Source organism: Protopterus annectens, chromosome 2.part0 (genome assembly GCF_019279795.1).
Source record: "Protopterus annectens isolate FY-2018-M chromosome 2.part0, PAN1.0, whole genome shotgun sequence".
Classification (NCBI taxonomy): Eukaryota; Metazoa; Chordata; order Ceratodontiformes; family Protopteridae; genus Protopterus; species Protopterus annectens.
Window position 1 is genome coordinate 637,470,327 of NC_056728.1, and position 18,830 is coordinate 637,489,156.

The 18,830-nt window shown below is 39.7% G+C and overlaps 1 protein-coding gene across 1 annotated transcript in view; it reads right to left on the reverse strand.

The window, feature by feature from the left end:
- The window catches only part of XPA (XPA, DNA damage recognition and repair factor), a 321,718-nt gene that overhangs the window by 291,388 nt on the left and 11,500 nt on the right, over window positions 1-18,830 (reverse strand). Inside the window, exon 2 of the mRNA XM_044061000.1 lies at window positions 11,961-12,154. Within this exon, the coding sequence (XP_043916935.1) occupies window positions 11,961-12,117 (157 nt within the window). The 5' untranslated portion in view covers window positions 12,118-12,154. The remainder of the gene's footprint in view (window positions 1-11,960; window positions 12,155-18,830) is intronic.

The window sequence follows — 18,830 nt, forward strand, 5'->3', positions numbered from 1 at the left end:
GCTCACTCCATGTTAAATGCTCTCCTATAAAATTGACGGGTTCCCTAAATAACATTGTGTGTACGGAGCTCTGAGGAAATGTAGCCCCTTTTCACCTGTGTTGTAAGCCATAATGGTCTGGGTACTGGTTCAAATAGACAACACCTTGGTCTCCCAACTTAGAATCTGAAGATAATTCAGGGGAGAATTCCCTTTTCTGTTATGCAACAACACTTGATGTAGGGAGTGATGGTTCAAAAGACACAGGTGGGATTTTGCATTGCAAGGCTGCCAGGTACTCCACTGTGAGCTTCTTTTAATTAAAGGAAGGTGTAAGGTATGGATGGCCCCAAAGACATCTGCCTGGTCAGTGCTGGGAAGACAGGTATTCAGATTACAAACAAAGAAGATTCTGATATACAAGCTGTTGCGGAAAGACAGAACAAACATTGGATGGAAACTCCAATAAACTAGTGGACAAGACTATTTCCAGAATCTGCACATTAGCAGATAATGTCGTAATAAATTGAATGCCTTTGAGTGACAAATGAATGGAAAACTGTACTTGGTGAAGATGCTGAGTGTAGTAAAACTAGTTAACTAGTTAGGCTATGGGAGACTCTATATTAAACTGCTTTTCATTGTTTGTTGTTAAATATACTCCACCCCACACCCTGGCCTCAGCTGTCCAAGCCTCTAGGAAAATGGGCTGCTGCTGAAAACTGCATTGGCAAGGAGCAGGAATGGAAGTTGTAGCCTGGGTATGGGTATACACATCATAATGCAATTTGGGTGAAGATAGAACATTGTTTATGTATCAGAGAGAGAAAGGGACTTAAACGATCAACAGGGAAAATCACAGATGCTGACATACTAAGGAAGAAATAAAAAAATATACCTGTACATACAATGAAACCTTTCTATAAAACATGGATGTAGTGTCAGGTGGTACATAAAGAAAAACATAAAAAGGTCTATTTCTGTACTGAAACAGAGATGAAAAAGGAGACAATTAAATATAAAATATTACTAGATGAGTATAAAAAAACTTAAAAATAGGAGAAAACTGATTTGTTTAAATGTAAGGAAATGTACAAGTAAAATTAAAAAAAGATAAAAGTTAACAGATTAACAGAAATTTGTGATGCAAGGCAAAAGTCGTCATATCACCTTTCTTTAGAAAGTCTATTAGGTGTGATGAAGGAAAAACGTTAAGGTTGAAATCTGACTCTGGTAATGTTGGGTATAGATAAACAAGTATTATAGACGTTGTTGTGGAGTATGTGAAAAAAGATGTACATAAAAGGAAAAAAGAAGGTAGACAATATGTGTGCAAGGTAAAAAAAAAGTAAACAATGTGTACCATGTAAAAAAAAATGAAGAAATGCAAAGCTAAAGAAGGACATTTCGAAAGAAGAAAGTGCATTCAGGATTCTCCCAAGACTTTTATTCAAAGATCCAAATATGGGAAACCCTTACTGCCTCAATTACCTCTAAAGATCATTTACTGAAAGTGCTAACCAAGGCCAAAAATATTTCCTCCATGGGACCTGATAATATACCCGTTTACTTAATTGCATTAATCATGCCCTTGCACACACATTCTTCAAACTGTTTTAACTTAAGTTTAACTACTGGTTTTGTCTCTAATGAGTGGTGCACTGCAGTGGTAACGCCCTTCCATATGAGTGGTCTTACATCTGACCTGGGTAAGTACAGACCTGTCAGCCTTACAAACCTCATCTGCAAAGTCACGGAATGTACTATGACTGACCTCAAACTGTTATATCAAGAATCTTGTTAGACTAGACCCCCCCCAATGATTTGGTTTTATGAAGGTATATCTTGTCTACATCACCTATCACATTTCTTCAAAAACGGTTATGGAGGTTGTAGATGGTCACCATGCAGTGCACATGGTATATATTAACCTGGCTTAAGCCACTGAAACCAGTCCCCATGCTGGCATCATACAAAAGGGAAATTCTTTGAAAACTGACCCATATGTGGTAAAGATCTATAGCAAACTGGCTGAAGGCAGATCCCACACAATACGAGTTGCAGGTGCCTCATCTGAAAGTATGAAAGGAATCACAGGTGTCTCTCAAGAATCAGTGCTAGGACTTCTTTTTTGTATTTATTTTTCAGATCACCAAGTAGAAAGCTAAGACCTCATGCTGACAAAGTCTGCAGATGATTGCAAAGTAGGGGTTGTAGTCAAGTCACCAGATGACCCCAAATCCTCAAGAATGACCCTCCCTAGTCACACGGTGTATTAAAATGGGCTCAAACTAAATGTTAAAAAACTTAGTATCATCACTTTTGCTAGACAGCCGCTCCCCTCATACTGTCTAGACAACACATCACTTTTTTTGTTGTTGTGTCTTTCGGTTTTTCCTGGTTAGGAGTCGCCACAGCAGAACTCCAGTCCACTAATGATTGGCAGTAGATTTTTACGTGCCGAGTTGCCAGCTCTGACGCACAACCTTCAACGAAGGTACGCCCATTCACGCATGTCTCCACATAGAAGGCACTCTAGCTGAAAATCGAACAGGACAACGTCTTACTGTGAGGTGACAACGCTACCGCAACACCACCACCGCAGTCTAGACAACACATCACTAGAAAATGTAAAATTTAGTTAAGGACTTGTGTTCTTCGGTTGATAGCTCCCTCTCTTTTGACCATCATGTAACAATGGTTGTCAGTAAATCCTTTTACTTAGCCTAGCTATCATCAAGGTCTAAAGAAGTAATGACTCCATTATACTCAGCATTGAGCAGGTCAATCATTGAGTGCAACACTCCCTTTCAGATGTATCTCACTAAGCATACCATACAATTAGAAGGTTTGTAACCAAAACGATCACAGACCTAAAGTCCATAAGCTAACAAGAGTGCCAGGAAGATCGATTCTTTTTAATCAGTGTCTTATAGGCATTTGAGGGGAGATCTCTATCTTGGGTTGAGCACCATTGACTGGGACCCACTGCATCTCCACAAGTCCAATACCTTCCACCAATACTAGAACCATATGCATAAATCTTCACCCAAAGAATTGTGGCACTCCTCACCTCTCTGATGGAGCACCAGATCCACCATTCAAGTATAGAGGAAATAAAAACGTTTTTTTCTACTTTAAGCACTGTAGAAAGCCATTTGTAGCAACTAATGGTTTACCTTCAAAATGCTGATGGTCAGAACGTCAAACCTGCTTCCGTGAACTCCGAACTGTGCCTGGTCAAAACCTTGAATGCCAATGTTCCGAACCACAAAATCCTCACCCCCTTTTTGACCCATTTTAGCACTTGTCTGTAGGTGTGGCTTGGTTGGGAATGTTGACGTTCGATGTTTTTTCAAGTTTGTGACGTTTCGGTGATACGGGTTTTGCAGAAATGTTTTGGTGGTGCAGCCATTTGACTAAGTACAGTTGACATTTTAAAGGTAAACTGCAACTAACACCAAACATGAAGCACTGATGCAAGTGCTTAAGTTCTGACAGGAAAATAATTTACATCCCAGCATTTTATTGCACTACTGCTGACTGCATTCCCTAACACTTTGCTCCCAGGGTGGCTGCCCACTTTGCCCTACCCTAGCTATGCTCCCGATGGTGGGAAAACTTCCAGTGAAAGGACAGATTAAATACGAGTAATTAACTGAAGGATAATTAACATTTCTTATGTAGAAGAAATATTAAAACATGTATTATTAGAGTATGGGAAAATTAGAGAGTGCTGGAGAAACTTTAGAATGGAATGTTAGTATGATTGTTTTACAAACATTACTGTGAATACATTGTTATAAAGGCATTATGAAAATGTAAACACTAGTAAGAAAGTTAGACATCTGTTTAGTGCATTATGGAATCTATAGAATTGCTGGTGTTGAATTATTACACAAACTGTGGGACAGCAAACTTATTTTTGGAAGAATAAGATGGTGGTAATAGAAGAAAGTGTAGGGGAGGATGAACTGAAATGTATTGTTTAGTATATACTGTGCAAAAGTATTGATGACATATATATTGTAAATACGTTTTGAGCTAAAAAAAACAATAAAGCTCCCCTATTCTTTTAAATAAGTGCTGTGGGGTCTTTTATATCCACCTGAGCTACCACCAACTCAGGTTGCTGGCACTTCAGCTCAAAATCCCATCTGAAGGATGACCCCTCAGGAGTGCACCACTTCTTTCTTATGTTGCACTGCAGTGCCAGTAATAAAAAATGAATCCAAGCACCTGATGTGAAACAGGTACTGCATCGCTTTCTAATCTTCCACAACCAAATGCAAGTGTGCTATTTGCAGAGGCACTGAAAGACTCTTCTGTATCTTCAAGGCTACAGAACAGGAACCGATAAAGACACTGCATGTTTAATGGGAGAAAGGACTGTTGCCATCTCAAGGTGCAAATGGGTGGGAAGCAGGTATGTGCTGAAGCTGGCATAAATAGATCTGGGACCAATGCTGGACACCAAACCAGGACTCCTTCAGGTTGTCTGGCAGTTAGTGCAAGGACTGCCTGCTGTGCGACTCTGATCAAGATCATTTAACTAGACATTGTTCCCAGGTCACCCTTGAAAAGGAAATTTGTGTAGGACTTACTTGGCTAATAAATAAATAAATAAAATAAAATAAAACAAGCTGATCACTGCAGTCTGCTCTCTTGCATGCTGAACAAGTGATGTAATATATGTGGCTGTATGGATGATGTAATATATGTGGCTGTATGGAAAAGGTCAATGCCTACACACAGCTGCAGGACAGCCTTAAGGGACATTTACCTACTACCAGTAGTGACCAATCTGGTGCTATGTGGAAGACAGATAAAGGGGGTGAGTCAATTCAATGAGACCAGAATCTGATCTAGCAAGCTAACAGCTTAATCTTTACTGATGAGCAGAGCTCCTCTAGGGCACCTACACTTGGATGAGAGAGTACTGGATACTTAGGTCTTAGTCCCAAAAGTAGGTGCCATACAGAATTACAACCAAAGGTGCAAGATTAGACCTTCTTTTGATAGATGATTTTTGCCCCCATATCTGCCTTCCCCCAATCACGCTGCACTATTCCTCAGCTTTGGTCCTTTCTCCCAGTGCTAAGGTAAGAATTATCGGGGGAGTATATTTCATTTGACTGAAATTTCTGAATGCTGAACATCATATGATAGTGGAGCAGTTAAAGAATAGTGTTTGCACTGAGACTGCGGTACAATGGGGAATGGCAAATTTGCCCTATTCCCCACTGTACTGTGATCTTGGAGTTGGTATATATAATTAGTAAGGGGGTGCAGGGGTGTAGGGACATTTTCTATTTCTTTCCTTTTTATTATTTCATATAGTCTATCATATGGTCTCTTTTTTAATTTCTCCAAATCTTTTGGGTTTCTAATACCATGATGGGAATGGACCCCATTCACATGTCAGAGTATGATTAAAGTTCATGAAATAAGTATTGTTTCACTCTCTGATGTCAGTCATAAGTGCTCTTCGCAGCACCTGCAATGTGCCCAGTAATGACTCCTCCTGCAAATCAGATGGAGTTACATGTATCGGTAACATATCTAAATAAGATTGTAGATTCTTTTTTATAAGACCCGTTACTCCTACTACTATTGGAACTGTCTGGGTGTCTTTCTTCCACAAAAGTTTGATATTTTATGACTTTGTGCCCTCTGTACACAATAAACTGTAGTCACTGGGTGTAGTGATTTTAAATGATCAATGATGCTACTTCTGTCTTCTTTTATTGGGCCACTATATCTGGTTGTTTCGTATCTATCTTTTGAACTGTTGGTAATGGGTGATCCCATGTGATGTAAACTTCATCATTTTCTGTGATGCGTTGTGGCTCATGTTTCCAGTATTTTTCAGCCACTTCAGTATTATAATGTTTGGACAATCCCCACTGCAACATTCTTGCCATATTATTATGCCTTTCAGTATACAGTCCTTCTGCCATTAGTATGTCACAGCCAGCAACAAGGTGTGCAACAGTTTCTAATTCTGTTTTACGAAACCTACATTTGTCTGTTTCTCCCACATATTCAATGGACTTTGTAAACCAACATGTACGTAGTCCGCTATCTTGGGCTGCCAATATTAACCTTTTATCTCTTGATTTAAATTTGCCTTTCCTTAACCATTCCAGCATTCATTCCTGATCAACATGAGGTTCTTCCAGAAGTTTTCTATACTTGCAACTATATTTATGCATTTTTAACATTTCTTGCCTTCTCAACTGGTCCTTCACCTTATACTCTTTCTTTTATTTTTGGCACATTCAGCTGTTGTCTGATTTTTATCTACTGCTGGTTTGATTTCCATTCCTGCTTGATGCTGATATGCTTCTGCTAGATCAAGCAGAGGAGTCATCTTAGATTTATTCTCCTCATGTTTCAAAACTTTCACTACGTTTGGGTCAACAGATATGTATGAAGTCCCATGATTGTAGATCTATACATGTAATCAATTTCAAGGAGGCCCATTCCCCCTTCGGAACAGGGAATATATAATCTTGTTATGTACTTCTTCTTTCGGCTTTTTCCCAGTTAGGGGTTGCCACAGCGGATCACCTGTCCGCTCATGATTGCCAGTGGAGTTTTACGGTGCCGAGTTGCCAGCCCGGCACCCAACCTTCCACAGAAGGCACACACATGCATGCACTCACGCCTAGTGCCAATTTAGAATATCCAATCCACCTACAGCATATCTATGGGATGTGGGAGGAAACCGGAGCACCCGGAGGAAACCCACACGACCACAGGGAGGACATGCAAACTCCGCACAGAAGGCAACCCAGATGAGGATCGAACCGGAGAACCTCTTGCTGTGAGGCGGCAACACTAGCTGCTGCACCACAACGGCAGCCCAGTCTTGCTATGTACTGATTTTTATAACTCACTTGGTGAGCATGAAGCATCCTTCTTCTTTTCCTATCTAATCTATTCAACATGTTTTGGGGTCAGTCAAACACTCCAAAGCTGTAAGTTAGGACAGGAAAAGCAAATTGGTTTATAGCTTGGATTTTGTTCCTAGATGTCAACTTTGTTTTCAGGATTAATTTAAGTCTTCTGAAGTATTCCATACTAAGTTTTATTTGCATTTGTTCATGTTTTATTGTTTCATCAATTCCCAAATATCTATACACTCCCTCTTGCTCAAGTTCTTTTATATCACATTCTTGTCCCAAACTGATGTTTTGCAGGTGCTGCAGTTTATCTGCTTTAAAGGTTGCGTTTGCTATCAAAACCAAATGACATTCTTATATAATCTGAAAAAGTTTTGACAACTTGCAGTTGAGCTTTTAGTTCCTCATCTGGTGAGCTATACAGTTTTAAATCACTGACAAAGAGAAGATGAAAAATCTTTACACTTTGTTGTTTTCTAGGAGCCAAACTATAGCCATGGGCTAAGCTGTTAAGAAGACAGCTGAATAGGTTATGGGTAAGGCAGAATAGCAGCAGTGACAGAGAGTCACCCTGAAATATCCCCCTTTTAATTTTTATCCCTGGGATAATAATTTGTTCTTATCATGGCTTAATTACAAAGTGGTCTGCCACTGTTTCATGGTTACTGTAATGTAGTCAATCAATCAGTGTAGGGTGTTATCTTATACATTTTTAAGCACTCTTTTATCCATGAATGTGGAATACTATCAAAAGCTTTTTGTAGTCAATCCATGCCATACTTAGATTCTTCCCCTTTTTACAGTTCTCCACTATGTTAACAACAAATGATCCTTTGTTCCATATGACTTTCTTTTATTGCCCTTTTGTTCTACTGCCATAATTGAGTTTTCTTCTAAATTACTACAAACTCTGTTGGCATCAATTCCCATGTATAGTTTTATATGTCGTCGGAAGGCAAGTTATTGGTCTATAATTTTCAGAGTAGCTTGCAGGTTCACGTTTAAGTAGGAGCATTGTTCTTCCTGTTGTTAGCCAGGCTGGTGTCTGTTTGGGGTGCACATATAAATAGTTCGTACTCATGGCTAAATCTTTGTGCAAAGATGTTAATACTTTTAGCCAAAAGTTAGGTACTGCATCTGGCCCTGGGGTTTTCCAATTAGAGACTTTTCTTAACTTTGTTTCAATCTCTCTGACTGTTACTTCATCCCATTTTATATCCTGTACATTTGAACTTCTTATTCTTTCTTTTACTTCTTGTATCCATTTAGCATCTTTGTTATGTTCCACAGGATCATCATAGATACTTCTCCAAAATGTATCTATTTCTTCTTTTTATGGCGGTTTTTCAATTCCTTTTAGCTTGTTTCCCAATTTTTTTGAGTCATCAATAAATTGCTTATTTTGTACTTTTCCTTTATATTTTTTCTGTGCATCTTCTACGTTTTTCCTCCTGTGCTGAGATTTTTAGTTTATCTGCAATAGTGCATGATAGATCCTGATCTGTTCTAATACTGCACACTGCTTTTATCACATCTTTCTTAGTATTTTGTTGATCTGTTCCTTCTTCTATATTCCTCTAACAGTAACACTTCTTGTCTTAATTGCTTTAAAGTTTTCTCTATTCAATACTTACATGATGGTATTTGATTTCTCCCCTTCCTTTCCCTCACTACACTGTGTTCTTGTGGTAGAACTTTATCAGTTATTAATTTAGCTGCACAGTAATATATCCTGTTTACGTTTGTTATATCTCATGGATCTCTGTGAACAGTCCTAATTACTGTGTTCATTATGTTTTATTGACCTTCTGAAGTCTATTTCTTTCATTGATCTTATGTCGTCTATCAATGTCTATTAAATTACGCAACTCTTCTCTTTAACTCATTTTCTTCTAAAACTGAGTGCACATTTTTTGTTTTCCTTTTCCTGTAGGCATTCTATAGAAAGTTCTATAGCATCTTCCTGTGGCACATTCTCTTCAATTTCATCCTGTGCCAAACGTTGCTCTATCATATGGGAACTCAATGGTCCATCACTCCTCAGCAGTGACTGCATGAGAGTTTCCACAGTTTCCTGTTCTTCTCTTGCTGTCCAGCTTCAAGTGAACATTTATACTGTTTTCCTGTGGAAGGCTCCAAAATATCTTCATATAGAACCTGACCAATTGCTTCTTGTTCCACTGGTTTCCCCTTAATTTGGATATCAATTGCTCTATCCTGTTGTGGTGCTTTCTGCATTAGATTTTCTACACTGAATCCTTCACTTCACAGATACTCCATAACCTCAGTTTGTATTTTTTTAACTTTTCCATTACTAATCTCCTTTTCTACTTTGTCTTATTTTTTGTATTGTAAAATGTTCTATGTCCAGATTCCTTTGCCGGTACTTCTCTTCAAATATCTTTGGTGCTGCTCTTTTTGTATTGGTTAGTTTTGCTTTCTCCTTTGCATAAATATTACACCATATTAAATCTCTTTTTCTTTCCCATGTCCGTATTTCTTCTTCAGATATCTCAAGATCTTCCTGCTTCTCTTTACTTTGGGGACTCACTCCATCATGCTGTGAAGTAACCTGTCTTAGACCTTCTACACCAAATCCTTCACTTCGCAGACACTCCATAAATTCAACTTCTATTTTTTTAACTTCTATTTTACTAATCATCTTTTCTACATTCCCTCTTTGTGATATTATATTTACTGTAAAATTTCCATATCTGGATGCCTTTGCCTGTATTTCTCTTTGAATATCTTTGGGGCTGCCTTCTTTATATTGATTAATTTGGCTTTCTCCTTCGCATAAATATTGCACCATATCAAATCTCTCTTTCTTTCCCATGTCCGTATTTCTTTTTTATACTTTTCAAAAATCTATAGGTTTTGTTGTTTATATTTTCACACTTCTTCAGATGTCTCTTTTTCCAAACAGATCAACGTTTCTTGATCTATATACTGTTTTTCACAAATCTGTTGCATTAATGAATACAAATTTTTATTTGAAGCTTCTTACAGTTTTTCTTGTGGAAGTATTTTTCTTTCCTCTAATTTCTCTCTTAATCGTTTTGTATATCTTGTGTCTGGAAATTCTGTGCTTTTTGCATAATAGTAACAATACATAATTTCTTTCTTATCCTCAGTAGTCCACTTTATTGTCTTTATGGCTCTTCTTTGGCCTATCAGTTTTTGTGATTTATGTGGACTACTACTTCCTACTACAGCAGGGCGGGCCATCCTCCCCCTGGGCCAGGCCTGGCCCCATTGTAGGAATGTTTCCATATTTTGAGGATTCTACACTGTCATCTTTTCCATTCCTGGCACCAGTGCCTACCAGGATTGGGCACTTTTTTATCCTGGGTCTTGTGCACCCAGCATGATACATGCTACATAAATACAGTCTATATATCAATGTTGTCTTGGTGAGATTTTGTAAAAACAGGGTCCACCTCATGACGGTACTCACCAAGACTTGAGGATGAATTAAATTTCTGTAATACTACCCCTTGCTTGCTGACTTATCTCTCCATTCGGGCCCCTCATCATCATATCTCTCCAATATATGATGTTCAATGTTCTAAAAAGGTTAACTAAACAAACTAGATGCACTGGGGAAGGGGCATCATTCAGACAGACATGAGTTTGCGTTGTGCCTTCATTGGCATCCTGGCAATGACACCATTTTTAATGGCTTAATCCCACCACCTGAGCTGCGTTTAAGTGATCTGTATAATTGAGGAGGCTTGCAATGCCTTTCCCATGTGGATGTATGCTCCTGCCATCCAATATGAAAGTTACCAACCAATGGCAGCTTGTTGAGCTGAAAGTCTATCCCTCCCAGGCTGTACATCTGAATCCCAGTACCCTCCTTTGAGGGGACCTATGCAGTATATGGCTGACTTCACCCAATGTCTCTCCCAATGACTGGCATGCCAATCCTTCCTTACCAGAACTGTCAAGCCCCCAAGCCACTAAATGAACTCAAGTTGCCTGGATCGTACTCAAGGCTTCAATCACTCTATGCCACTAACACCAATTACATAAAACTGAAACATGACAACTTTGGCAAATGCTGATAACCTAGAAAACTACACAAATACCACGTCTGAAAATACTTACTACAAAAAGAAGTCAGGCTTAAAAGTTTTATGGCTGGTCTTTGAATTCCTTATCATAGGCCTATGTAGGTCCTGCAGGGTGTCTGTAGATGGGCCTTCCTCTTCATTTCGTCATGGGGCCAATTCTGTGATACTAGGATATGAGCCTCTAGCTTCTCTAGGAGAGATAACTTGCTAGTAATGGAAGTTGTTTGCACCATGCTGCAGTCTCAGGTTTGGTTTCACACAGTCTTGATTTGTATGCTGATGTATTATACTTTAGTTACTTGCTGTTCAGTTGTTCATAGCTCATTTGATCACAGATGAATGGTCATCAGGTATTAGTATGAGATGCAGACTGTCTGTAAATATACCTTCTGTGAGTGTGTGCAGCATTGGAGATGGTATATATTTTAAATTCAGGGCGTTATGAAGAGCTTCCATGCTGAGCCCTCCCCCCCAAAAAAAAGAACTTTTTTAACTCACTACTGATCATGAGTGTATGCAAGCCAAGAAATCAACCACAAGTTACTTTAACATGAGCATTTGGTGTTTGAGTTAGTAAAGTAGATCCATGCTAATGACACAGTAGCACTTTGAGGGTTTATGCTTATCAGCCACTGAACTTGAGATCTTTCCAAAAACTAATATTTGAAGAATATATAAATTATGAAAGATGTACAAAAAAATGGTAACTGCTGGAGTGTGCACTTTATTTAAACCTGGTGCAGATGCAAGGAGGAGGGCTTATCCTACATGAGTAGGACTTGGAAATTCTGAATAGCCATGTGAGAAGGCACAAACAAGCTCTACCCAACTGTTTATCCACTGAAGATGGCTTCTCTATGTAACAGCAATGATGAACTTATGCAAACAGTTTTAAACAGGCCGATTGTCATGTCTCGTCACTAAAATATTCTTTCTCTAATTCTTAAGACTGATATAGACTAAAAAAGAAAAATTACCCAGAATTTTAAAATGATACCTTCCACAACAGGATATGGTCTGCTTGCAAGTCTTGCCTGTCTTAGCATCAGTGCCCTCTGCCTGTTGCGTTCTATTTTGGCTAGCATAGCTGGCGGCAAGGTCATCTTCTGCTCTGAAGATTGTGATACAGAAGTAATCTCTGTACTTGTTTCCATCTTTGTTTGTATCTTCCTTAGATATGCTTCAAAACACCTATGAAAAGATATACATACAGTTACTTGGTATATTCAGTTGTGAGGATTTTTTTAATGTAGATAACATGAGTATGGAACTAAAATTAACAGAGTTCAGAAACAGCATATAACAGTTGGCTTATTTTTACGATCTTAATTTAATATTAAAGTATTTATTTATTTGCTAACTAGGTGAGTAGACTAACTAAAAGGACCCCTTTTCAGCCCTGGCCCTGGCAACATGACTAAAGGAGATGAAAACATATAAATAAGGCAATTATAAACACATAAGCTGCTGACCTGCTGGTACAGAGAAAAGACAGCCAGCTATACCTACAAAGAAACAAGGTTCAGTTATGAATCTTGAGGAAAGAAAGGGTCAACTTATAGAAATGGGATGAAGAGGACTACAGCCTGGTCTCCCATTTCAGGAGAGGGAAAGCTACCTTGCAATATGTGCATATGCTCGTAGCAGAGCAGGGCTGGTGCTGGGTGAACAAATCAGGCAATTACCTAGGACTTTGACCCTCTTTCGGGCCTCTAGTTACTAGAAAAAAAGAAACACAAATCACACTTTCTAAAGAAGTATAAACTGCAGCAGCAGAAAAAAAGACAAAGCCAGTTAAACTAAATCTTTTTTTTCCTGGGTGCTCAAGCTTCCAATTTAGTTGCAAACACTCACTCGAGGCACTCCTTAAAATGGGAACATCAACATCTGTGCAGTGACAGAGACCAGGTTCAAAGCTCCAGAGAGCACCCCTGCATTACCAGGCTATAATTCATACCACACCTTTTGGCCACCTAACCTGGACCGAAACACTAAAGGCGGAGGTGTGTCCATATTCATTAAAGATATCCACACCTCCAGGCTAGTTACTCAGCATAATGCATCTGAGATTATTTAACTGCAACTAACTCTGGGCAAGACTGCAATCCAAATTGTAGCTTGCTACAGATCACCCACCATGCCCCAGGATTCCCACTCCTCATTTTTTGATACACTGGAAAACATTAGAGTAGAACCCAACATCCTAATAATTTCAACTACCCCACCATTAACTGGGAAAACTACTCATGTACCAACTCTTTTGCTCAACGTTTTCTGGAATTCATAAATTCCAATGCCTTGGACCAACTTATCCTAGACCTGGTCATTACCAACATGGGCGACTGGTGTTCCACACCAGAGGTCAAGTCCTTGTTGGTCAGATCCATCCACAAGCTAATCACCTTAGACATACACATCCCACCCCCACCCCCCATTAGGGAAACCACCTTAAAAAATGTATCCAAAGCCAACTTCATGCTTCTTAAGACAGAAGTGGGAAACTTCACGACAACCATGCAGATGGATAATAGAGGTATGACTATTGAATCTTACACAAATGCACTTTATAAGCACTTACACGAGTGCATGGATCGTGCTTATCCCTAAAAGAACCAAGATGCTATCCTCAAAAAAAGGAAGCCAATCTGGTGGTCCCCTGCCATAAACAAACTCTACAAAAGAAGAAAGAAACTGTTGCAAAAAGGAGTAAAATCCCATGACTGGAGGAACTTCCTGGTCAGCCTCAGTAAGAAGCGGAGATCCCTCATAAAATCCTCCAAAGCTAGTTACAAAAACAAAATCACCACTGATTCTAAAGACAACCACAAAGCATTCTATAGCTATGTCAAGAATCTCAATGGCAATACTCAGATCTGCTCTGAGTTACAGCACAATGGCACTAAATATACAGAACCAACTGATATTGCCAACATCCTGGCAGATAGATTCAGTGTTAACATTACCCCCCCCCCCCCTCTCAGCCTCTAAAGGGCCCATCTCTATACCGGAAGAATCCAAAGTTCCTGTAATCATGGATGCACAGGTAAAAAACACACTCTTCAAAGCCAAGAACACAGCATCCATGGAACGTGACAACATCCCAGGTTGCGTTCTACATGAACTACAGAACAAACTGGCACCCCACTAAGTGCCATGCTCAATCATAGCCTCACCTCAGGCTTTGTGCCCACTGAATGGTGCACAGCGATGGTTATCCCACTCCCCAAAGGGGGAGCCACTACAGACCCCGGAATCTACCGCCCCATTAGCCTGACGAGCCTAGTCTGCAAGGCCATGGAACGTATCATCATGGAACTTATAAACAAAGACATTGGTAATCTCCAAACTCTTGACCCAAACCAGTTCAGGTTTGTAAAAGGCAGATCATGTCTCCTAAACCTGATAGACCTCTTTGAAGCAGTCACCAAAGCCGTAGACAAGGGTAAGGTGGTTCACACAGCCTATCTAGATCTCACCAAGTCTTTCGACACCATCCCCCACTCTGGAATTATAAATAAACTCACTAAGCTAGGTATAAATCCCTATGTCACAAGATGGGTTGCCAACTGGCTCACGGACAGAACCCACACTGTGAAAGTAGCAAACTCCAAGTCCGACTTCAGACCAGTGACAAGTGGAGTACCACGGGGTTCAGTCCTGGGTCCTCTCCTGTTTGGTATCTACTTCTCTGAAGTACAGACTAACACAGAAGGTCTTTGGCTAATGAAGTTTGCAGATGACTGCAAACTAGGAGCCATAATCGAAACTCCTAACGATGTGGACATCCTACAAAAGAGCCTTACTTAGACAGATGCCTAGTGTCAAAGCCATGACCTCAAGCTCAATGCCAAAAAGTGCATTGTCATCCCCTTTGGTAAAAACTCTGTACCCATGAACTACCACACAGGTGGTAGTATACTTAACACCGAAAGTGTGATAAGAGACCTTGGGACACAGGTGGACAGTAGTATCTCCTTTGATAATCACATTGCCACAGTAGTCAGGAAATCCTTCTACGTAGCACACCTCATCACAAAAGGTTTCTCATCCAGGAAAAAAGAGGTCATTATTCCCCTCTACTCATCACTCATTAGACCCATTATAGAATACAACGCCCCTTTTGGTATGTACCTCACAAGACATCTACAACAGCTGGAAAGGCCACAGAAATACCTCACAAAGAGGATTACCGGCCTCAAACAGATGCCCTACGCAGACAGTCTAAAAAAACTCCAGCTTTACTCCGTTGCATATTGCCTACTCAGAGGCGATCTCTGCATAACATACAATGCTATGTCAAACCCAGAGCTGTTGGACATGCTCCACTTAAAGAAATCCCAATCCCTCCGAGCTACATGGTCTAGGGACCTAAACCTTGTCACCACAATAAATAGAACATGCTGGAGGGATAGATTCCTGTCCCAGAGACTTCCCATACCCTGGAACAAACTACCTATCTATATTAAACAAAACTCCTCATTAGCACTCTTCAAGAAAAATCTTGATAATTGGATGGGAAATAAGAAATTCACCCCGGGGACCACTTCTTTGGCTCTGCTCGACAGGGGCACAGGAAAATAATTTTCTTGGGTGGTGGAAGCCAGGGTACCTTTTTGGCTAGGCTTATACAGGCCCTAGGGCCAATAGCCCAGTACCTACCTATGAACTTCAAAAACACACTAATGAGCGTTTCCAAAGCTTGAATAGGTTGTGCTGTATCTATGCAAGATTGTGGTCCCAGAATCAAAGGATAAGGTAGGTAACCTGAGAATAAATGGGAATAAAATTGTAACTGTAAAATTTCATGTCTGCTGATTGTTTGTGTGAATCAAGTTGAATACATTACCTTAAAACATTCACTGTCAGATGTGTTTGAAACAAAGCTATATATGTGTGTATATTTATATACATAGGTGTTCTTAGTTTTACTGTGAGGTGTACTGTATTAACCTTTGGAAATCCCATCTACCATAAACAACTCAGTATGCTGAACGGCAATATATTTTGCTGCTTCCTTGTAAGGTAAACAGTGATTTATGGCAATGTTCTGAGACAGGACAAAGATGATGGCAATGTTATGAGACAGGCTGATATGTAGCAATGTTCGAAGACAGGCTGAAGAAAACCCATCAGAAACTTGGCATGCTATACAGAAACTCCCACCTCCTCTCCCCCTCAACAAGACAGACCCTCGCCACTTCCTTCTTACTACCTTCACTAATGTACGGTGCTCCCCTACTAACCAACCTATCTTCCTCAATCACTTCTAAACTAGAATCCTGTTACAATAAAATCTCAAAGTTCGCCACCACTTCCAAATACTCCACTCACCACTGTAAACCTCTCCACCAGCTGCGATGGCTAGAACTCCCAAACTACCTTGACTACCTCCAACTCATCACCACTCACAAGCTTATTTTCAAACCAGCTATATGCCCAGCACTAACAAACATCTTAACATTATACACCCCAAACAGAACTCTAAGATCTACCCACCAAAATCTAATATTTGTTTATAAACCAAACCGTCCCAATGGTCAGCTTCTCCTATCCTTTTAAGTCGCCGAAAAATGGAATTCTCTCCCTCCATCTCTAAGAATTTCTGAGAACTCTGAACACTTCAAAACCCAGCTGCATTCTTACTTCTCCCAAAAATGGAAATGCAATTGCACTCCACCTACCTAACCTGCTTAATACATAAATACTTCATAACACACAAAGTTTGTTCATCCTTACACACTATTGGTTAACCCTATGTACTGCCTTCATGCTAATGCTACCTCTATACCACTCTCAGAGGATTTAAACCTCTGTATTAATTTAACTCATGCTAATATTCATGCATAAAGAACTCATCCATGCTAATGTTACTTCTAGATCACTCTCAGATGATTTAAACCTATGTATTAATTTAACCTTGTACTACTGTTCTCAACTACTAAACATGTAAATATGCTTTACATCCTTCTCCAAGCTGCTGTTTAACTTTTTTTTTATTTTTTGCTATTTTGTATGTAAAATTTGCTTAGTTTGTTTCTGTTTCCACTATGTATTGTACTTCATATTATGGAGCTTGTACCATGCATTATTGGAGCTTTTCTCCCCGAGCCTCCACTGAAAACAGGCTCTTTGAGCCCAGTGGACCTCCCCAGTCATCAAACTGGAAATAAATAAATAAATAAGATGATGGCAACTTACCCTTACATCTCAAGGGAAGGAAAGGGACTCTGCTAATATTTATGCTGAACTGCACTTGCTCAAGCAAAAGACTTTAGTAGTACACTAACTAGAATAAGATTTATGCAGATTAAACAGTCTATGCAATTTGCCGCAGAAATACAGAAAGCAATAAAGTTTCTGAAGTTTTGGCAAGAAAGAGCCTTCATGCCAATTACCATTGTAGGTGTACCACATTAGCAGTCAAAACAGACATTAATGCATAGCAGTTAGCTGTTGTGGTGATTTATGTAGCACTTGCTCCTCACTATTGCCTTCTGCCATGTAAGGCACCAATTCTGATTTCTTCATTCATTCTCTGATGTATACTTTCAGCCTTCATCATGCTCAGTGCTGTGTATATGTGTTCCTCATGGTGGGTGTGCCTTTGAATCACCTTCTAAGTACTTGTAGATTAGTAGATTTGTTTCTGTACTTTTTCACTTGCGACTGACTAAAGTATGTTTTTACATTAAGAAAACTGGGACTGGAATTCTTGAGGCAGTAGAAAGCTATTCTGATCTCTCTGAGTTGGGATACTCAGAGGTAGGCTTAAGTGAGAATTACTTGTTGTAGCTAGTTGTTTGATTTGTTTCTGATAACTTTTCACTTTTGACTAACTAAAATGTGTTTTTGTATTACTGGGACTGCATTTCTAGTAGGAATATGTGTCGCCTCACAGCAAGAGGTTCTCTGGTTCGATTCTCAGCTGGGGTGCCTTCTGTATGGAGTCTGCATGTCCTCCCTGCGTTCGTGTGGGTTTCCTCCGGGTGCTCCAGTTTTCTCCCACGTTACAAAGACATGAGTCTGGAGCGTTTCTCCCCGGGCCTCCGCTGAAAACTGGCTTTGTTCCAAGTTGGACTTTCCCAGTCAACAAATGTTAAGTAAAAAAAAAAAAAAAAAATAGAAAGGTAGGTTGGCTTGTCCTAGTTAGAAAACACACATGAGGGCTTAAAGTGAGAATTATTTGTTGTAGTTAGTTGGTACCTTTTCAGTTTTAGCTAACCAAAGTATATTTTTACACTAAGAAGACTGAGACTGCTATTCTACTGGCAGTAGTAAGGTAGCCTGTTCTGTCCAAGTTAAGAAACATACAGAGTGGCTTGAAGTTAGACTGTTTCATAAGAGAGTTTTTACGGACTTAGTTGTTTGGTGTTAATCTATACTTGAGAGCTACGTTTGCTGTGCTTTTACATTAGGAAGTTGCAGGATCATCCATCTTGTGGCAAAATATATTTACCTGGTCTCTCTGAGTTGGGAAGCACTCCAGGGAGCTCAAAGTGTAATTGACCAGAAGGCACGGGCATTAGTTTTCAGCTTTTTTCTATCTGCTACAAACTAGATGCATTTGCTCAGATGTGTTCAACTTGCAAGTGGTGGCTAGCAGTACCCTGTACACTGCAAACCTATAAAGCTAGTACTTAGGACTTTAACCTGTAACACAAACAGGACTTTCCTGTACTTATGCTTAGGGCAGCAAGTCAGTGCATCAAACAGGGCTAATATCAAGTAACAGCATTATCTACCATCCAACCTTAAACCTAGACACCACTTAGGTGACCGCTGTAAAATCAAGTCCCTCAACTATAATAGTCCAACCCTAATACAGGTCCCGATAACATGGATTTCCAATTTCCTAATGGCTTTGTGG